This window comes from Lissotriton vulgaris, chromosome 4_1 (genome assembly GCF_964263255.1).
Source record: "Lissotriton vulgaris chromosome 4_1, aLisVul1.2, whole genome shotgun sequence".
Lineage (NCBI taxonomy): Eukaryota > Metazoa > Chordata > Amphibia > Caudata > Salamandridae > Lissotriton > Lissotriton vulgaris.
Genome location: NC_141691.1, coordinates 1,851,195,649 through 1,851,218,247, shown reverse-complemented (window position 1 = coordinate 1,851,218,247; position 22,599 = coordinate 1,851,195,649). Strand labels below are relative to the sequence as shown.

At 43.1% G+C, this 22,599-nt stretch overlaps 1 protein-coding gene across 1 annotated transcript in view; it reads left to right on the top strand.

Moving 5' to 3' along the window:
- DSCC1 (DNA replication and sister chromatid cohesion 1) overlaps positions 1-22,599 on the top strand; it is a 169,854-nt gene that overhangs the window by 94,353 nt on the left and 52,902 nt on the right. The window contains exon 6 of the mRNA XM_086966161.1: positions 834-886. Within this exon, the coding sequence (XP_086822287.1) occupies positions 834-886 (53 nt within the window). The remainder of the gene's footprint in view (positions 1-833; positions 887-22,599) is intronic.

The following is a 22,599-nucleotide window of genomic DNA, read 5'->3' as shown; positions in this document are numbered from 1 at the left end:
TTATTAATGCAATGCTTTAATTATTTTATTGTTTTAAATGTGTATATATAAATTAAATTGCTATCTGTGTATACCAAACTACTAAAAATCCCCAACTCTGATACTCTTTTTTTTTAATGATTATTATTTTTTTTTAATGAAAGTTAACTGTCACAATTCCAAATAATTTTTTTTTACCAAAATCAAGTACACAGATTACATTGTGCAACCAATTAACTGTTTTAATATTATATTACTTTCCTATATGTGTAATAAATATTTATATATATATTACCCACTGTAATTTGCCAACATTTAAATGGCCTACAGCGAAATGGTATCTCATGAGTAAATTCCAACAAAGAAATGGCATGACAATTATATGTTCTGGTTATTCCTCAGTTCCACTACTTGCTTCCTTCCTTCAAGCTCAGCTGACCGCCTTAAGAGGTCCTATTAATTTTTAGCGCTCTATTCCATCATTTTTGGCTTGCCTGCTGCTAAATAAAGGCACCGAAATATGCAACTCAAACTGGGACCAGCTACAAAAAGGGAAGTTCAGCCGAAATATAATTGGACCACACACACTTTCACATCTTAGCCTCTTTATCCTGATTTCTCTGGTTCTTACTAATGTTTACTTTTCAAAATCGACATTTGTTTTGATGTAAAGGAGAATTTTGCGCTTTCATGTTCATGGTCCCTTGTAGTGCAACAGATTTTGTCATCTTGGAATGTTTAGATGTCCACCTGGGCTGTGCTCAATGTAAATACATTACAATGCAGTAATTTAGTTTAGAAGCATACTGGTAGAATAGTAATGCTAAATATCTTTACATATTTTTACTTTTCAGCAATATGATAGAACATTGTCTCATGTGCTATGGGAAAAAATATACAGATGATGGTAAGTTTGAGCATTATATTTTTTGCCATTGTAGTTTTAGAAATGTCAGCGTTTTAGGGAAACTGCTGCACATACCATTAGTTTGGTCATGTGAAGTTGTAATTAATATTTGTATTTCCGGTTGTGCTTTATTTTTGACATCCATATTAGGTGACATTTTCTGCTTGCTGTAAAAAAAAAAGTAGAGCTCCGAGTTGTTATATAAATGGCACCAAAGACTTTATTTCGTGTTGGAAAACTTGCAACGTATCATTAACATTTTCTTGTTATTAACAGTACATATCCATTGATAGAACTTGAAGTGAGTTTTATAGCCAAATTGTGTCCTACGTTCACAAAAGGACAGTTTGTAAAACTTCAGTTAACAGAAACAAGCATAAAAAATAGAAGATGGTGTAAAATGTCTTCACCTGTAGCTGTATACAATCAGTGTGTAATTTTGAAGAGAATATTAACAACAACAAAAACGTTCCTAAAATGGTCTTAAAAGGAGGGCTCTTGGGGAGGGGTAAATACAGGAAGAGGCATTACAAATGCATGCCATGGACACATGGGGAGAAATAATAGGAAAGTGACGATGGAGCAAGCAAATGGGAAGCGTATGGGCATGCAGCAGCCCACAAAGTCGATACAGCATGTCTCTTCGAGGCAGTGCATGCACTTTCTACTGCAGAGACCTAAAAAGGCACTATGAAGATAACAATGCTTCACAACTTTAGTTATTCTTTCTTAGAATGACATGCTTCAATTAACGCATGTAAGGAGATTCATGGAATATAAGAAATGAAGCAAGCCCACCTATCTGAACAGATTCTCGTTTATTACATTCACATTTCCTGTATGTGTATATGTCAAAGAACAGTTGTACCACGTTGTTTGGAGATAATAACTGATTGGGAAGAAGGACTTGTGTCTACTATGCCCTTAGTGAAATGTATCAAGACTATGGGCCATATGTATCAAGACATTTCCCCATAGACACAGAATGGGCAAAATCCTTTGATACATCTGGCCCTTAGTGTTTTTGTTGCCCCTTATCCTGATGGAATGGTGTGATGGCAGGCTGCAAGTTAAAGAACTACTCCATGAATATTGCTTGGCCTCTGTGTGAGCTAGTCAAACTATATGAAAAGTGGTATTCTCTTTGCTTGAATGAGCCATCATGACTCATAAGCTGTCCCTACATTCTTGTGGAATATCTAGATATCAACAATGTGGGCTAATGTAGTAAGGTGAAGCAATGGTGTGTTGTAGGACAGTGGATTATTATGTAGTAAAGCTGGTTAGGCTTCACTGTGTAATAATCTCACCTTGCCCCAAATATGACCTTTGGATTCACATTAATAAATCAGTAGCTCAGTCCTGGTGGTGTGGCCCAGAGCAGTCAGGCTTTCCTACAGGAACATGTGTTAAACATTTCAGAGTACCAACATGGACAATAAGTAATTGACACAACTCGAAAGAAATGCAACACCAATTTATCAAAATAAAGCAGATGTTTCTATCATGTTAAACACCAAAATGAAGAAAATCGGATGAGTATAACCGGAGTCATGGATTCTTAGAAGAAAAATCAGTGCATTTCAAATTTGCAAAATGATAACGTTGCAGTCTATGAGGAAATTTACTTGTGACAATTGGTGACTTGCAGATCGAGTTCAGTAGAAAGCACAGAGGATGGGGGGTGAGGGGGCATTAGGTGAGGCGTGCCCAGGGACCAGGCTCTGACAGTCAGTTGCTTTTTACCTATCTTGTGGGGAACGGTGCAGGTTCTGGTTTTTGGTTTTACCACTTAGACGGTGCTAGTGAGGAAAGGTGTGCAGAATCTTGACAACTGAGCCAATGAATGAATGAATGTAATCTTGTTAAGCGCAGACTTAGCCCAAGGGCATCAAGGCGCTGGTGCGGAGAAAGAAACGGAACACAGAAAGGAATAGAGCTAAAGAAGGAATGTCAAGGAAAGAGCCAGGTTTTTAAAGCCTTGCGAAATAAAAGGAGAGCGGCCTGTCCAGAGATCTCTAGAGGGAGAGAGTTCCACAGTTTGGGCGCGACCGTGGAGAAGGCTCTACCCCGCCACCTGGCCCTCTCCCACCTAGGGACCACGAGTAGATTTTTGTGAGCGGATCGAAGGGGACTACTGGGGGCAATGAGAGGCTTTGGGTTGAATGAAGATACTGCGAGGTTCCCTCAAGGCATAGCGTTGAATAAAGGCAGTGGTACTCTGACTCTGGCTACCAACAAGCCTTGGCAGCAGCAAGCTCAGCCTTCAGTCACTATGACTTCCTGGAGTCCGGGAGGAAAATGGTAGAAGCCTGAAACTCGCTGGAGGTCAGATTTTCTTGGCTGGTCCGATGGCCAGTAATTCGCACCTGGGTGCAGTTGTCGCTGCAGGGTACGAGTACCTCTAGTATTAGGGAGTTCTGGAGTTGTCTTTGGCTCTTTGAGGGTTGGCTCTTTCCTTTGAACCGGTCTTTGGACCAGGATGAGTCGTCGTCATGCAGTTGCAGGATGGTTGCCACAGGTGCAGTCTTTGGCGCCTTTTCTTCGTGAAAGTCCTGAAGTCACAGGCTCTGGTTTTTTCTTTGTTTTTTGGTTGCAAGTCGATCAGATCTGGGTTTCTGTTGCTAGGGGGAACTCATTAAATCTTAGATTTAGGGTTGTGGGAGTTAGTGGCCAATGGGCGACTAGCCCCAATGGCTAATTAGGCTCAGATGACCACTTCCTGTGGCGTGTAGCACATTTTGTACTCAGAAGCCTATATTCTGCCACTTTTAAAAATGGCAACACCCTTCTTCGGTTGTGCAGACCAGGTAACCCACCTTAGGGGTGAGGCTAGCCAAGGTGTGGATGCCTCCTGACTATCTAATTTTCCAACCAGCCCGGGTTGCAAATGTGCCTGGGGCAGGGGGTTGGCTTTTTCCTCCCTGGGTGCATGTCAGGTGGTGGGAGCTTTGAAGCTCCCCGCCTTGATGTGTCACTTCACAACCCATCCTCTCAGGGAGGGAGGTGACCCCTTCCGCCTAGGCAGGTCTTTGTTGGTGACTCCTGGGAGTGTTCACACCTCCTGGCAGGGGGTCAGATTCCTGTTTTGGCGGCAGCAGCAGCTGCAGGCTATTAGCCAGGACACAGGAAAGGCTGGGCACATGGGCGAAGGTAGCCACATGGGTGCATGTCACATTAAATCAGACTTTGGCAAAAAGGTGGGTTCGATGAGACAAGTTGTTTGATACCAAACATGACACTTTTCAGTGGAACCATAATGGACTTGGCAACCTGAGGGTGCCCAGGTGCTAGTCTTTGTTATCCTATGGCTTCCTGAACACTTATATTAGCCCCAAATAGAAGAAGGCTACTATAGCGCCAAATAAGATTGTACTTATATTTCCACACCTTTAATATAATGCACCCTGCTTCATGGGCTCAGGAGGCCTACCTTAGGGGTGACTGACATATATTAAAAATAGTGCTGTGAAAGTAGAGTTTGAGCAGTTTGCACTTCTTCGGCAGGCTGCAATGGCAGGCCTGCTGTCATTTACTTACTTGGGTCACTCAAGGTGGCGCAATCAGTGCTGCAGGCCCTGGTGACCCCTAAAATTCCCATGCCCTGGGTACCACTGGTACCACTTACCGGGGGACTTATAAGGGAGTTAAAGTCCTTGCCAACTGGGGTTACCAATTCACATACATCATTTTAGGGAGCGAGCACTGGCACTGGGGCCTGATTAGCAGGCTCCAATGCACTTTCAGAGTTAAAAACCATCAACCTTGGTGGTGGGGGATCAAGGGGGAACTTGCACACAGCCTACTTCCTTGCATGTGTCATAAAGAAGTAGAAGCCCCATTTCTTTGACAATTAGCAAGGGGAGGAGTCTGAACCTTAATAGTATGCCTCTCGATGGCAATTGTAGTTCTGTGCAATAATATGTGACTACAAGAATCAAAGAATCGTTCTTTACCCATTTGTCTCCACTTTGGCCAGTAATGATGAGAAAGGGTCATGTAAGGATCCGGGACCATTGCTTTGAATGTCATAGGTTCAGGATGTGTGGGGGAGGGTCCCCTTCTGAGAGGTTGATGTTAAATAGTTTCTACTCAGATGCTAGTCCATTACTGCTGAACCGGTTTGTGAGGTGACGTGTGTTTCAGATATGTTATTCGACTTTTCTTTCTCTATGGAGACTCTTTCTTTGACAATCCAAAACGCCTGTTGCAGGGTAAAAAAAAACGGACCGCGTAGTTTACAAAGAAAACTGTAATGTTGCACAAATATAGTCAAAAAGAAATCCCTGGTTGTACGCTAAACTAGGTGTGTTATGTTCACTACATGGGTTCTAACCAATCATACAGACATTTCTTATAGGGGCATTAGAGGGAAAATTTATGTAAAAATAAAGCATTAGATAAGGAGTTCCACACTAAAAGTAAACGTTCACAATCTCTTTAATGTTTTGTAAAAATAAAGTTTCTTGTCGCAACTGGATAAATTAAAAATCCAAAGTACATCTCTCTGGATAAGTACAATAAAATATCAAAAGACAATTAAAAACAATTCATTATACATAAAAAACATAATATCACATTCATCAGAATTATAAGACAAAGGAGAACAAGTTAATCAGTACAATTCCACAAAAAACAACAAATGGATCCTTTTCGCAAACCCCCTGTAATTGTGGCCTTGATATTTTTTGCCACTACTCATATAGATCCACTGGTCTTTTCTTTAATGCTGGTGGTACAGTAGACAGTATCTATAATTTATGGATATCTGCTACCTCCTTGACCTTGTTGGGATTCTAGCCACAAAAGCGTCGACGCGTTTCGGTGTTATTGTACTTGATGTTGTAACACCTTCATCAGAACATGCTGTCTCTTTGGGGTCACCGGCTTCTACACTTATATTAGACAATTTCCTTTAAATCTTGGAAGATTCCCCTGGGGGCACAGTCCTCAGGAAGCCTTCTATGGACAATCTCAGTAGGTTTTTTGTTGTGCTCTCTTTCTCTCCCCCTCACACACACATGCACGCTATCTCTCTCTCTCTCTCTCTCTCTCTCTCACACACACACACACAAGCACACACACATGCACATTCTCTTTCTCACACACACACAACCAAACACACACGCACAACCACACACACGCACAACCACACACACGCACAACCACACACACACCACACACACACACAACCACAACCACACACACAACCACACCCAACCACACATCCACAGACACCCACAACTGCACCCACAACCGCACATACACACAACCACACACACACACAACCACACACACGCACACCACCACACACCCACACACCCACACCCACACACACACCCCACACACACACACACACCCACACCCACACACACACACCACCCCACCCCACACACACCCACACACACAACCACACACCAGGATAGCAAAACATAGCATAGCAAAACAAAACATAGTATAGCACAACAAAACACAACAAAACATAGCATAACAAAGCACAACAAAGCATAGCATAACAAAACATAGCATAACATAGCATAACAAAACAAAACCTAGCATAACATAGCGTAGCATAACAAAACACAACAAAACCTAGCATGCCGTCTTTCGTATTATTCTGGCGGCCCGATGGAAAGATCCCAACGTACCCACCTTTCAGATGTGACTTAGTCGATTTCTTGCCACATATAAACAGGAGATAGCTATATATAGCACAAGAGGTAGAAAAGCTAGAGCCCGGGGTACCCAGATCTGGGCCCCAATCTCCAACTGGTACTCCAATGTAAGATCTCCCCCCTGATAAGAGAGGGACTGACATGATATGATGAGGCAAATTGTATAAATTTTCTCTTTATATTTTCTTCATATCAGCTGTGCACATGTATTGGGTTGTAATGTTTTTTTTTTTTGTTTTTTTTCCCCTCTTTTCTTTTTTTGTATGTATTCTCTTCCTATTAACCTTCCTGATGTATTATCGTTTCATTAAGAATGTATTCTTTTGTAAAGAAAATGTTTGATTGAATGCTACAGATCATGCTCAATAAAAAAAAAACATAACATAACAAAACAAAGCATAACATAACAAAACATAGCATACCAAAACAAAACATAGCATAGCATAGCTTAACAAACCATAGCAAAACAAAACCTAGCATAGCAAAACAAAACATAGCATAGCATAGCAAAACAAAACATATCATAGCATAGCAAAACATAGCATAGCATACCAAACACAACAACACATAACATAACAAAACATAGCATAACAAAACATAACATAACAAAAATAGCATAGCAGAATAACACACACACCACAACACACACAACCACACACAACCATCTATCTATCTGTCTATCGCCCTCACTCTCTCTATCGCCCTCACTCTCTCTATCGCCCTCACTCTATGTATTGATCGCTCTCACTCTATGTATGGATCGCCCTCAATCTATCTATCGATCGCCCTCAATCTATCTATCGATCGCCCTCAATCTATCTATCTATCGCTCTCCCTCTAGCTATCTATCTCATAGCCCTCCCTCTATCTATCTATCACCCTCACTATATTGCATCACCACAGCATCACTCAGCACCACCACAGCATCACTCAGGGGCACCACAACATCACTATGCGCTACCACAGCATCACTGAACGCCACAGCATCACTCGGCGCCAACAGAGCATCACTCAGCGCCACAACAGCATCACTCAGCGCCACCACAGCATCAATCTGTGCAACCATTCAACAACTGGTTCAAATATGTTCTCTCAATGTTTCAAGCTTTATTACAAATGTCACAAAAAGATGTTAATATTTCACTTCGTTCTTGGATTTTCGTCACAATAAAATACACTGAACATAATCTTCACAAAAGTTATTTACAAAAGTTTAAGCTATTGCCATTATAAATTACAATAACCGTTATTTAAGTATTAATTATTAAAACAAATTAAAAGCCATTGTTATTTGTAATAGCAATACATCTAAGTCAAGTAAATACAACACATATTGCATTACAAATGCTATAGGTGTGACATGTGCGAAAGTTATAGCTATTGGCATTGTAAATGACAAAGCTATTAATTTCACTATTTTCAAAACCAACACATACATACAAAAATTGTCATTTAAAATACCAACAGCTCAAACTTTCCTAATGCGAGACCTATTGCATTGCAAATGCTTGTTTAGTGTGTGGAAGACCCTAGTCAAACACACAAAAAGAATGTAAACTTACAGGCTTTGTCTGCTTCTTTGCACTCCGTGGGCTGGCCTGAGGCCTCCAGTCTCCTCCAGTCTCCGGGCCAGCCGGTAGAGCCTTAACCTGTCTTGAAGCCTGTTTCTTGTCATGGAAGTGGTGGCAATCGGCTTCACCTTGTGGAATTACAAAGTGAGGCAGGGTTCTTGCAGGTCTGTGTTCTAGCGCTGCTCAGCCAGATATGGAGGAAGATCTCTTGGGCTGTGACTTACTGCCGGAGTCGGTGCATCCTCGAAGTCAAAAATGTCCAGCCACCAGGCCACGGAGACTCCTCATTATCAGGGAGGCCTGCAAAAAAGACGTCTTATAACATACTGTATATTTGTAAACATAACATGCATTTGTAAAGCGCACGTTCACCCAGAAGTTTATCTTGGTGCTGAATAACAGATGTGTGTTACCCAACTCAATGGTACTCATTTTATTGACCTCAGAAGGATGAAAGGCTGAGTGGATCCGTGCCTGTGACCATGAGGTTGAACACGCCCCTACAGTGGACGCATTAGTCCCCTAAGCCACCAGACCCATACCTATGGATTAATACTGCTGACCCAAAACCTTCACTTGAAAACAGTAGAGTTGTAACCCATTACCTCTTAAGCGCCACTAATGAGTTCACATTAGTAATCGCATACATCAGACATCTACATGCACCTAAATATATTTTGTATTTATTTATTGATAAATATAAACATACAATATAACAAGCACTGGCGTTGCCAATAGGTCTCGCAGTAGGAAAGTTTGAGCTATTGGTTTTCTAAATGACATTTTATTTTTTTGTTTTGTGATTTACATTGCCCATACTTTTAACTTTTCGCATTAGGAAAGTTTGAGCGATTGGTATTGTAAATGACACTTTTTTAATTTACGTGTTGGTTTTGAAAATAGCAAAATTAATAGCTTTGTCAGTTACAATGTCAATAGTTTTAACTTTCGCAAATGTGACACCTATAGCATTTGTAATGCAATGTGTGTTGTATTTACGTGACTTGGATGTATTGATATTACAAATAACAATGGCTTTTAATTTTGTAAATAATTAATACTTAAATAAAAGTTATTGTAATTTATAATGGCAATAGCTTAAACGTTTGTAAATAAATTTTGTGAAGATTATGTTCAGTGTATTTTATTGTGACGAAAATCCAAGAACATTGCATTTGCACCTACACACACATATGTGTTGTAGCACTGAGTGGTGTGAGGGTGTGAGGGTGAGTGGGTGTGTGAGTGTGTGAGGGTGAGTGAGGGGGTGTGAGGGTGAGAGTGGGTGAGGGTGTGAGGCTGAGTGAGAGTGAGAGGGTTGTGAGGGGGGTGAGGATGAGGGGGTGAGTGAGGGTGTGAGGGTGAGGGAACAACGGGGCCATACCAACTGCAATACCAGTAATGTGGTATATTTGATCATCTGCAACTGTGGGTTAAAGTACGTTGGTATGACCACCAGAAGGGTAAAGTTAAGGATCTGCGAGCACCGCTGCAATATTCGGTGCAAACGCAATGCAACGAAATTGACGAACCATTTCATTGCTAATAACCACACACCGAATGATATGCGGTGGACCGTGGTGGAGCAAATTCAAGGAGACGAAAGACTTCTGTTTGAGAAAGAACAACTGTGGATTCACCGTTTATCCAGTCACAAACATGGATTAAATGATGATATCCCGTGGGGTTCTGTATTAAGACGCTAAAATCTGTCAATAATCTGCATATCATGATTGCTCCGTAATCCAATCCAGTCCGATTATCTCTATGATATGATACATCTCTATAGTACACACCTTTATTAGGACTGTGATCTAACACTGAGGTTGTTAGCATAGGCTTAGTGATACTGCCTACTCATTTTTTCCCCTGTTTTCTTACCTTTGATCATTTACTCCACCTCAGCAGTTTTGCCCTCCTTGATGTTCCCCCTGCCTTACACTCTTTTAAAACGTGGTCCCTACTCTTTTAAAACGTGGTCCTTACTATCGATACTGCGACTAAAGTAAATACCCTCGGTCCATTCACTTAAATGCTTACACCATTGGTAATAAGGTTTTGCGACATATTTTGGTTGCACTATGAGACTACTGTGGCCCATATTCAAATAATGTATGACTACACCACTTTGCTGAAGGGGATGTTCGTAAGTAACAAGCTCGGATTGAACACCCTCCTCGTCATGCCAATTGTATTGTACAGCTCACTTGATCAGCTCGCTTGTCACGTTGTAATTAATAAGTCGGATATCCCTTTACACATATTGCACTAGTAACCTTAATTCTATTATAAGTCTCCTGAGCACCGGTGAATACTGACGGTGCCCCTTTAATTGCGAGAACTGGGCGGATTAAACACGAGGTCACGGGACCTTCACGTAATCACAACAATGACGAGTTAAACCCCACACCGCGCAGACTCGGCGTTTTACCGGGCCGCGGTGTCGACAAAGTAGGTCGAATACGGGGAGTCGTCAGCGTGACCGTGAGTGTTTTAAAACTTATTTTCAAAGACTAGCGCGGTATACAGGCACACGTAACTTCTAGTAATGTCCTGCCCGATACCGCACATTTTGTTACATCTATCATAGTTGCCTGCAGAAATATAAACACGTACCTACGGACAGATTTTCATTTCCGTTCACGAATTATCCATCATTGGCAAAATGATTTTTCACTAGGAACCATAGACGTCTCACTATGATCTTGAAACAAGCAATACAGCCCATTGATATATTGTTATATGATATTGTGCTTTCGGGGTTTTTTTTGCTAACTGCTCACATCAGGTTTATTATCTTGTTTGTTTCCTTTAAGATACGCGACGTGAAGCTTTCCCTCCACCGCGTCTGCCTCTGAGGAGAGACTATCGCCCTCTGATAGTGAGTTCCCCCAGTCTTCCGATGTTATCACACCGCTTGGCATTAATTCTGCAGTCCTTTTTGCGTCTCCTCAAGTAGGAGTGCTTCTGGACATTCCATCTTTCCCAAAATTTATTGTACCTTAGGCTAAATAGCCTTCAATTCTGATAACCCCAAGCACTTTGTTTGAATTTGAATTGAAGTATGGGGGAGGATTTTCGCAATTGAGGATCCTATTAGACCTAACTCATCTACTTATTTTATATGGTGATCTACCGTCTGGATTCCTCAGTTTGTTTTTACCAACTCAATGTTAACATAAAATAGTGAGGACTCCCTACTATGCACTACGCATAGTTAACGACACTGCCCATGCATTCTAATTTCATCACTTGGGTGGTTTTTGTGGTGAAGGTTTATCATGACTTGCTAATGAAACAATGGAATGAAGTTGTGCTGACTAAGCACAACTTTTCTCTTACAGGTACAGACCCCAGCAACTTGCTATCTGGGTCCGAATTGGCCTTAAGCCATAAATATTTTGGAAAAATTTTCCTTATAATTTTAATTTTTCACATATTATTCCTCACGGTTGGGTGCACCTTAGTGTGTGCACACCACCGGGGGATCACAGTCCCTTTGGTCCTGACGAAAGCTGAGCGACTTGGGCTCACTGAGCAGAAACATGTCGACCAATTTTTTCACTTAGTGGACTAGGTGTCTTTAATTACTGAGACTTACCCTATGTTTCCACTCAAAATTGTTTTTAACCAGTGCTAGTTGGACTTTGAATAAAATAGTTGACTGTCACAACTACGCACTTTTTAATTATTTGCACTCACTTATCACAATTCGGTTTTTCTGTTTGCACCCTCAACACTCACGACAACCAGCTCCGCTGCAAAACAGGCGTCGTAGCACACTGGAAAGATGCTAGGTCTTTCCAGTGGGAACCCAGTGATGAAGCATGTCACCACTAGGTGGTGAGTGAGGGTTCTTATTTAACCTATTTTTGGTTTCCCTTCACTTTTTGCCTGTCTTTTCACCACGCCACGATCTCCCTCTGGACGTGGTGTCTTGTTTTGTTTCCTATCACTCTTTAGTTGTTGATGTAATTATTCCTTTAGGGGTAAGAGAGTGATTTGTTATACCCTTACTCTCTCTTTGTTTATTAGTAAAAGTAAAGAGCCCCATACTGCGATTGCTACAATAGTTAATTGTGGATGCATTAACAATTGATGTGTGCACTTATGGCTGGGGGTGTGTCTGCCTGTAGAAATTGTGCACTGATGCTGTGTGGTTGTGTGTGTGGTTGTGCATATGGTTGTGTGTGTGTGGTTGTGTATCGTTGTGTGTGTGTGTGTGTGTGGTTGTGTGTGTGTGTGTGGTTGTGTGTGTGGTTGTGTGTATGCGTGTGTGGTTTTGTGTGTGTGGTTGTGTGCGTGTGGTTTTGTGTGTGTGGTTGTGCGTGTGGTTCCACACGGTCAGAAGAGAAAAGGGGTAGAGTTGCAGGCATTTGTTTAAACTGCCGTCTTAAAGAATCCTTTACATGCTGCTAATCTCACATTGGAATTAAAAGATTGCAGGTGTCATATCTTGAAAGATCTTTGGCGGAGGTGTCAAAAGATTGAGAAACGCGAGGAAACGCATGTTAAAATAAATTTTAAGGATTTAAAACACTGCTTTATATTATTCGTGTGATGATATACGATTTCCGCAAATGGCAAAATCTTTGAACAGATAGAGAGTTGGATTAAAAAGACGGAATTTAATTACCATTTTAATTTGCACTTAAGTGGATGGAGGTTTAGCAGGCGAAAGCTAAAATTAAGGGACAATCATCTCCAAATCAGTAATGTGTAAACATTACACGTTGTGGAAGTCAACCATATAAATCGGCGTTTGTGAACGCTATGGTAAGTCAGAACGAGATTAAGTGTGCCAAGAAAGTGATATCACTACTAATGACTGGTGTGGGCGCCCGGACACACGAGGCCCGACAATCCGCTGTGGGCAGAGGCGGGAAAGCCTCTCCGGCAGACTATAAAAGGACTTACGATAAACACGCCGGGCGCTGTGTATACACCCCTGCAGGGGGAGAATAGTCCACCCTTCAGCGGCACATCCATCTGTCTCACATGGCGGCACCTAATAATGAGGTCGAGGCACGCAGCCGGACGGGGTGACTTCACACCCTCAGCATTGAGCCGATGCTGGGAAGCCTGCACCCATACCACAAAGAGCCGGCGCTTCGGAGAGGCCTGTGGATGAACAAGCGCTGGCATTGTTTTTGTTACTGAATAACCAGCCCATGCAGTACAAGTGGGTAGTAGTGCCAACAAACTTAGCGCTTTCGCCTGCCAGATGGAGCCTGCCCGCCCACCTGTACGGAGCCAGCCACCAGGGGCATCCTAGTTTACTCAGCTCGGTGAGAGGGAAGGAGCACGGAAAGAGATCGAGGTGAATTCTATAACTCGATAGCTAAACAAAGCACGACAGACAGATCGCATTAGTGAATGTTACCAGTCAAATAAAGCAGCCAGAAAAGAATCCCAAATATTCAACTACACGAATCGAGACAGAAGGTTTCACTACGCCTTCGATTTGTAGTGCCGGGTAAATAATTGCAGGGTAACTTCTTTACTTATATTTTTCAAGTCATATTCATCATCGCACTTGTCATGTAATTTGTGCCCTGAGCAACACTTTCAGGATGACATGCCAGTCAAGAGAAAAAGAAAGAAAAACACAAAAAGCACAATGATGTGAATGCCGCGTCATTTTGTATTCGTTCAACATGCATTTGTGCGCCTGCAAAAACAACATTCGTTTTTTCCTTTATCGATCTGAGGCGTATTAGTATATTAGTATATTAAACAAGCGAAAAGAAGAGCAAACAAAGCTGTTTTGGAGAGTGACGGGGGGAGGAGTCCTTTGCGGCAGAGGCAAGGAGTGTGGCAAATGGCCGGAGGGAAGCCGGATGGGGGCGGGAGAGCCTGGTGGGGGGGCGGGAATGTGAGCGAGGAGCTCACGGAATACAAGCGAAAAGAAGAGCAAACAAAGCTGTTTTGGAGAGTGACGGGGGAGGAGTCCTTTGCGGCAGAGGCAAGGAGTGTGGCAAATGGCCGGAGGGAAGCCGGATGGGGGCGGGAGAGCCTGATGGGGGGGCGGGAATGTGAGCGAGGAGCTCACGGTGAGACTGTAGGGGGTGTCGACGGGGGGAGGAGTCCTTTGCGGCAGAGGCAAGGAGTGTGGCAAATGGCCAGAGGGAAGCCGGATTAGGAGGGAGGCTGATGCGCGTGCTTGTTTGGTCACGTGATTCACGTGAACTTAAAGAAAACCGCAGGAACTAAACCCTTGGTTTGACGAGCATTTTGAGCACTTGAATTCTCGCTCCGCTCAATGTGCTTGCGCGCATTGATAGGTCGCGAGACCTAAAACCATGATATATATAGGGAGATAGAATTAAAAGATTGCCCTGTCCTTTTAAATCTAATTCATGTTGTTCACTAGGTTGTTTAATAAAAGTGCTTCTTATGCCTAACTATTTCACTTTGAGTGCATAAGCCCATTTTACACGCAGTGCAAAATATTACATATAAAATTGATTGAAACTGACAGAAATTCATATTTCCCATACTAGGTATACAGTGTTTAGTAGAGAGGTGGGGGAGGGGGGGCGGGGTGATTAAGTTCATATATTTCACAAAATTGTCAATAAAAATCCCTTCTGTGTTGCTAAAACAGTCTAAACTGCTTCATTGCAATTGTGTGCTTGCAATTCACGTAATGCTGTTTATAACATTTTGTGTTGCATAGGAGAAGCTGGACAACATCGTACACTGTGTGCTAAATTCTCTGTCTTGCAATAGCTAAAGCAGCCTATAGCATTCTGCCTTTCTGACTTCCATGATTGTTTTACCTCCCCTAGATAAATACATTCCAAAACACTATCTAAGATCGTGTAGTTGTAGGTCACATGGCTTAGGCAGTACATGTTTGGGTTGGACTTTGTCCTTAGCATTGCTTTTTTTGTTGTTGCAAAAAATAAGGCATGAATGATATGCTTTCTTATGACACACTTAATTGTATTGTACAATGGTTCTAGCTCCCAGGATGGTATTGTTTATAGATTTTATAAAATGGAGTTTATTGTAATATGCCAGGGAGTTTTGGAAAGGGTGGTCGAATACTTTACTCTGGATTTTTTTTTATATAGTTGGTTTCTGCTCACTTAATTTGGAACAAATATGTTAATTAGGCTAAATTTATGACATGTAACTGGAAGCCCAAATAAAAAAGCCACAATTATCAATGCCCAAAGGAAGGTCTTTCCACAAAGAGACCTCACAAATTGCACCAAAGCCCACTTCAACCTCACCCAGTAAGATCTATCCACCCACAATGAACTGATCTCCGCCCAAAGGCAACTCATTAATACCTTGAAGAATCTTGTGCACCAAGATCACACAGCCTATGCATTTAGTATTAACACCCACTTTCCACTCCCATTTTGAAAAGCACCCATTTATTGCAGTCTCCCATCGCCAAAAGGAGTGAATCACAGGAATGAAGCAACCAAACTGGACCCTAGAAACCAAACCCCTCCACCCAAAGAGGCCTAAGGAATCATCAGTAATTTCCGTCAGGCATTAGTTAATCCTTTGTCCCCTTCACTTTTTCTGGATTCTGACATTATGCCCCTAATTTGGATGTCGGTCGGACCGACATGTAAGGTTTCAAATCTGACAGCTGTTATACAATGGCGGCGGTCAGATTTGATACCGGACGGTCAATCCGGCTGGCTTCCGACTGGCTCAAGGACCCCGTCGGCCAGGTGGAATTGCCACCATAATCCCTTACGGACGGTGTTTCTACTGTCGGGATTATGATGTCTGTTTCCGACAAGCTTTCCATGTTGGGCCTTTTGACATGGAAAGCGTGTTGTAAAGCAAGGGGGGAAACCATATGGGGGGAGCACCTAACGTGCCCCCCTTGTAAATCCTTGGACTGTGTGGCAGGTGCAGGTATTTACAGTGACTCCCATTTCTCTATGGGAGGTTGTGCTGCAACCGGTTTTCCGACCACCACGCAAACTCCCTTAGGGTTATGGGAGTCTGCGACCGCACCACGTGTGGTCACATCGTAATTGCGGTTTCGGACCGCCGAACCGAGGTTGGTTGGTTGGTTTAAAAACCACAAGGATGTCGGTCGGAGGGCCTATACATCCATAGACCCCAAACAACATTTCTGTCAAATTAGCTGTTTAATCGCATTCCTCATATTAATTATGGATATTCCCATTTTAACTATTGAATTTATCCTCCCTGTCATTCATATTACTGCTTGTCACAAAAAAAAAAACCCAGCGGACCAAGCAATAAGCACCGCAAACTTCAGTAGTCCCACACCGCCCCTCTTCTCCATTGGCTGGCTTCCTGAACCGAGGCCAGCCATTGGAGGAGAGGGGGAGTCACTCGGTTCAAGCCCCGTCTTTTCCAGATTCGGGGGCGTGTTTTTTCTCTTTTTTCTTGTTTTCGTTCTCTCCTCTTCCCATTGGCTGGAATTTTACCTTCCAGTCAATGGGAAGAGGAGAGAACGAAAACCACGCCCCGAATTGGAAAATGTTGGCGCTTTGCTGAAGCCATTTCAGCCCGACCGCCGCCGGAAGAAGTCGTCCTCAGGTGAGTGCTTGCTGTCCTGCCCCCTCGTTGCTATTGCTTGCTGATCCCCCCCCCCCGTTGCTTGTGCTTGCTCCCCTGCCCCCAGTTGCTTGTACTTGTTCCCCTGCCCCCCTTTGCTTGTGCCCCGTTCTCCTGCCCCCCCTTGCTGTCCTGCCCCCTCGTTGCTCGTGCTTGCTGTCCTCCCCCCTCGTTGCTTGTGCTTGCTCCCCTGCCCCCGTTGCTTGTGCTTGCTGTCCTGCCCTCCTCTTTGCTTGTGCTTGCTGTCCTGCCCCCTCGTTGCTTGTGCTTGCTCCCCTACCCCCCTCGTTGCTCGTGCTTGCTCCCCTGACCCCCTTCGTTGCTTGTGCTTGCTCCCCTGCCCCCCTCGTTGCTAGTTCTTGCTGTCCCCCCTCGTTGCTTGTGCTTGCTCCCCTGCCCCCCTCGTTGCTTGTGCTTGCTGTCCTGCCCCCCTCGTTGCTCGTGCTTGCTGTCCTGCCCCCCCCTCGTTGCTTGTGCTTGCTCCCCTGCCCCCCTTGTTGCTTGTGCGTACTGTCCCCCCGTTACTCGTGCATGCTGTCCTCCCTTACCCCCCCCTCGTTGCTTGTGCTTGCTGTCCTGCCCCCTCGTTGCTTGTGCTTGCTCTCCTGCCCTGCTATTGGCATTGTAAATGACAATGCAATTTATTTATGTTTAAAAAAAAAAACATAAATAAAAATAATGTCATGAGCAATGCCAATAGTTCTAACTTTAAAAGAGACCATTGCATTGTAAATGCTTGTTTTTAAAGAAGGAAATGAAAACAGTCAGCATCCCTAAACGTGGAGAGAAAAGCGTTCCATGCACGCGAGCATGATTTTATAAGGGAGCTCCCCAACAGCCTGCATGCACCCTCCGTAAAAGGCCTTCACTGATCCCACTGCTGAATTTCCCACTAAGCCATTAACGGCAGGTGTTCTTAGAGGCCTGTATTCCGGCCTCCACCCATCCAGAGTACAGGGCCTATCCGCACGACCAACCCCTGGCTGTGCACAGCCTTTGCATACTGAGTGGATTAGCCGTAGCATGTGGTCAAAGAGATTAGTTGCATGGTTGGTTGGAATACAATCAAACCATAAAAGTTGGATTTGTTGTCCTCAAAAACACCCACAAATTCATCTAAAAATGTTAACGGTAAGATATGATATCTTTTACTCGTAGGATGTTAACATATGTTTAAAACAACATCCTTAGGCTAGAAAGACACAGTTAAAATGAAACCAGGCTCAAACCCATTGAAATAGGACAGTAAAGTTAGCTGTGAAACCGTAACTCACCCCAGCCCCCGACCACTGGTGATGACCTCACGCATGTAATGTAATTTGTACTTGTAAAGCGCACTAATACCCAAAACTGGGGTGTCCTGGCGCTGTAACGCATACCACTGTGGAACCCTTCCTGGCTTTTCCCTGTGAAATGTCCACTCTTGGGCACCCCCAAGGTGAAGCCAGGCATCCCAGCGCTGTTGGGGCCATTGTGGAGAATAAGCAAGCTATTGACCAGAGTTGCAGAGTGGGACTCATGATTAGAATAGGCACAGAGGCGAGAATTATCAGGTCTGAGGAAATTGAGCCCAAGACCCGCCGAGGCGGGAATTGAACCCTGGTCCCGAGCCAGACCTCTGCATCAGGGTCTGCCGCTCTAACCATTGAGCCACACTTCTCCACGCATGTCACAGACTACTTTATCTATCGCCTTACCTGTTATATCACCTCACCATTGACATGATTGATCACATCACCACGGATATGCTTTCGCTGTATTACAGGGCATGTTATGGAGCTTTAAGAGCCTATTTTGATCAGTGAAATTCGTTTTAAGCCCACGTACATGAGTCTTTGGTGCCAGTCTCTGCTTTCAGTTATTACTGTGCATGGCTGAAAACCGTGTACAGTAAACATGTTTGTATTGGTGATGAGCACTGAGCCTATTTATAAGCCAGGTCACATGCACAACCTCGACTGCTCTGGAATGAAGCGTTTTTGCTCATGTGCATAAAACTAAATATAAAAAAAAAACGCAAATCTACTTTGGGTTCAGCATGGCAAGCTTCATGCAGAGCTGTCAAGCAGGGCCAAAACAAGTGGGGGCTTGGCAAAAAAGGTGACTTTTCCCATTTCAATGCCCGAGGATTCTTGCTGTTCAATACAGAATAAAATACTGAACCGAATTACAGCAAGCTTGGCATGAAAGTAGAGCTTTATTCAAGGAAGGGCCTGTGTGTGGTTTATGTAATCTATCCAGTATTTTGGGAGATATTGGCATTTAAAAATATTTTTGGGGTTCATGAAGAGGTTGTATTATAGTGATATCTAGACAGTTAATTAGTAGAGGTTGATTAACTAAGTTTTGCTGGACCCCTAAGATTTTGCTATGTTTGTAAATCACACTTGTGGCTATTGCATATCAAGATTAAGGCTCTACTCATGTTCTCCCTTATTATTGGTTTTATTGTTATTAGTATTGTTTTTTATGTTCTAGATTAAACCATTAGAATATTGTATACAATTTGACTGTGTGATCAGGGACAACTTTCTTGTTTTTTTTTGTTGTTTTTTTTTTTGCTTAAGATCTTTTGGTACCCTCCCCTTCATTAGACTCATTAAAATGTGGAAATACAAGACATCTGAGCTTGAGCAGGATGCCACGCAGCACAGCAAGGCATCTAAACAATCAAATACCTGTACCCTCAATGAAATAGACCTCTTAATAGAAGAGGTTGAATCCATCATAGGCACGGATTCTGCACCCCAAGGCAAATTACTGGGCAATTCTAAGAAATCTGTACGAACCCTCCCTAGTTATTTTAATTGGGAAACGATCAGGAAATCAACTAGTAAGGCCACTTCTTTACCTGCTGATGTCGACCTAGCTTGCACAAGAGAGAACAATGTGCCTAAGCTCCCAAGCTTACCCCCGTGCCCCTCCCCCGCAGATACTTTACCTTGCAGTAATCTTTTTTTTTTTTTTTGCCCCTAGTAGGCAACCCCTGAGATTTGTAGCGGGCCCACAGGTGCATTAACACCGTTGCCTCCTCCTTCTGGTGACTTCGCTATCTACACATCACAAATTAAGGAATTGAAGGTAGAGGTATGGGAACTAAAGCTCATCTTAATCTATCTATTAAGATCCATCCGTTATTAACTGCTAAGGATACTAATGATACCAAAGTCCATGAAGTATCACGTAATCAGGAAGACAGGTCTCCTGAGCAACCACTCAGGTCTACTTCAGGATACACCACTTTAGGATTATCCAACGATATTTGTGCGAGACGAGGTAAAGATCTTGCCTGGGGTTCTTTGAGGCCTGAGCCTCCAGAGAACATAGGCCAACTAGATACTCAGGCACTTTCCAACAATCAAAGCTAGTTAGTGCCCCTAGGCAGCTCATGCATTAACGGCCTACCGAGCAATGCATGTCACCAGTCCTTATCTAACGCCACTAGTAGGCATTCGCCCCCCCCCCCCCCCCCCCACTAGTTCAATTTCTATGGTTAATGTACCAAAAATCCCTTCCTACATAAGCCATGAAGGGGAGGACTCGATAAAAAACCAATCCGTTCACTGGATCCGATATGTGAGGAGATGCCACTCAGTTATTCGTGGTGACATCCTCTGTGCCAAAAAACACTTCCCAAGAAATCAGACATTTGGCAGAATAGAACTCCTTCTCAAATACAGAGAAATGGTTGACAATTCGGTGGCTCTTGACTTTAGGTCTTGTTGTCCTAATAATTTAAACATTCAGTTTAAGTATCAGTGATCAGGCAACAGGTCCTTTAGCGCCCCGTGTAACATCTCATGCACTGCACTGGGATCTTCTCCTTTGCGTGAAGTAGATTGACTATATCTACCTAGAATCCACTTATTAACTCCATGCCCAATTTCACCGAAATCTGATAGTAGCTCGTCGATGGCTCGCTCGAGGTACCAGCCATCCCTTGCCCTTCAAATTGAGTCTAGTGTTAAGATAACCCATAGTGCGAATGGCACTCTAACAAATGTCCAACAACTCAACTTTTCACCATGCTCACTGGATACTAATGTTGTCATACCAACTCAAGAATCCCTGGTTCTGATCAGTCCGCCCAATATGATTACAACAGTGCAGAAGCCACCGTTCATAATATTTGTCTCATGGAATGTTGCTGACATGAAGTCAAAAATAACCCTACTTGATTGGAACGAGTTCATCGACAAACAGGACATTTTCTGTTTCTAGAAAAATGGTCCAATGGCCCAATTTTTAAAGGTTGCTTAAACTTCTAAGTTCCAGTGAAAACGAGCTCCTTTGGGAGACCATCTGGAGGGCTAACTATCTGGTTCAGAGCCTTTTTAAATTGTAAAATCCGCCAACTATATTCTGACTGCCCTGACATCCTAGGCTTTCAGATGGAGAATAACCAGAATCTTAGGGCAGACATTTTTAATATCTATGTCAGAGGGATCAAGGGTGGTCTGGCGTCAAACTGTCCAATTCCTAGAGCATTACCTGGAAAGGAACCAGCATTAATCCCATCTCATACTTTCTGAGACTTTAACAACACATTTGAGCCCCTGGATAGAGAAGATATTAGGTTAGCTTGTGAGGTGGATGAGAAATGGGCCATCCCTCATTTGGACTTAGCACCCATAAAAAGGTGGTCTTAGGCTGCTTTACAGTTGAAAACTCTATCTTTAGGAATAGGAGTCAGGGCCACGAATGGTTGGACTAAATCAGACATGAAGGGGGCCTTAACGCTCAACAAACCCAACCATATGAGTCTTATCAACTATTTTAGTCAATCTGAGGCTTTGGCCCTATGTCGATGATATGGTTGTTATGGAAATCCATCTGATTCCCTCCTGCCTTCCATTACAGGGGATATTGAACGATCTACTGATGCACACCACCTCGAATGGTCCCAAGCAGCTGCCCACCTTGATATCTTACCTGCCATTAGCTCTGATGACAAGTGGTACTAGCGAATCCAAATGCCTGTTCTAACATGGAAGTAGACTTACCATCATTAACGGACCTCCATAATAACTTCTTTGAGCACATTTCGTCATATTTTTTTGTTCCTGTGCCCCTCAATCAAAAGCATTCCCACAACGCTAGTACCTGGTTTAACATGGTATGTAGACATCTTAGAAGACTCCTGGCTTTGACCATTAAATCGAAGGAGAACACTCCAATCAGTTACTCTAGAAAGGCTTACAAGACAAGCCTGTCTAAAGTCAAAAGGGATTGGGACAAACAGATGTGGAAAGACCTAAAAGAAGCATGTTCTGCCATTGACTCTACCAAGTTCTGGTCTTTGGTCACTTGAGGTGGCAACGGCTCTGCGCCCCCTCCTACAAATTATAGATCTCCATAAGTTTGGTCTAAGCACTTCACAAATTTGTACTTTGATGAAGCCCTAGTCCAGATAAGGGGTTGCCTCCTAGTAACGGAATCCCCAGGCCATGTTTCCCCAATGTTTGAGCCATGCAATATTATTGCTACTCTTGACGCCATTACAAGTGGCAGGGCTCCCAGGCCTGATGGCATACCAGCGAATACATTTATCTATGATAAAGAAAAGTGGTCAAAATAAATTCTTATCCTTACCAATGCTATTGCAAAGGGAGCCCCAATTCCGGATTCATTGAAGGGTGCTGAAGTGATACCAATCTTTAAAAACGGCAATAGAAATTTGCCAGTAAATTATAGACCAATCGGTCTGATAGATTGTATTCAAAAGGTTTTCTGCTGTCTAGTACCGATCAAAATACAGTACTGGATCAACGAAAAGGATATACTGACACTCTTCCAAGCTGGTTTTTAGTAAAAAAACAGCACTATTGACCAGGTCTTTTGTTTTTTACTCCTATATTGGAAGACAGTTCTTATCGGCAGAGGCAAGTTGTAGTTGCTTTCGTTG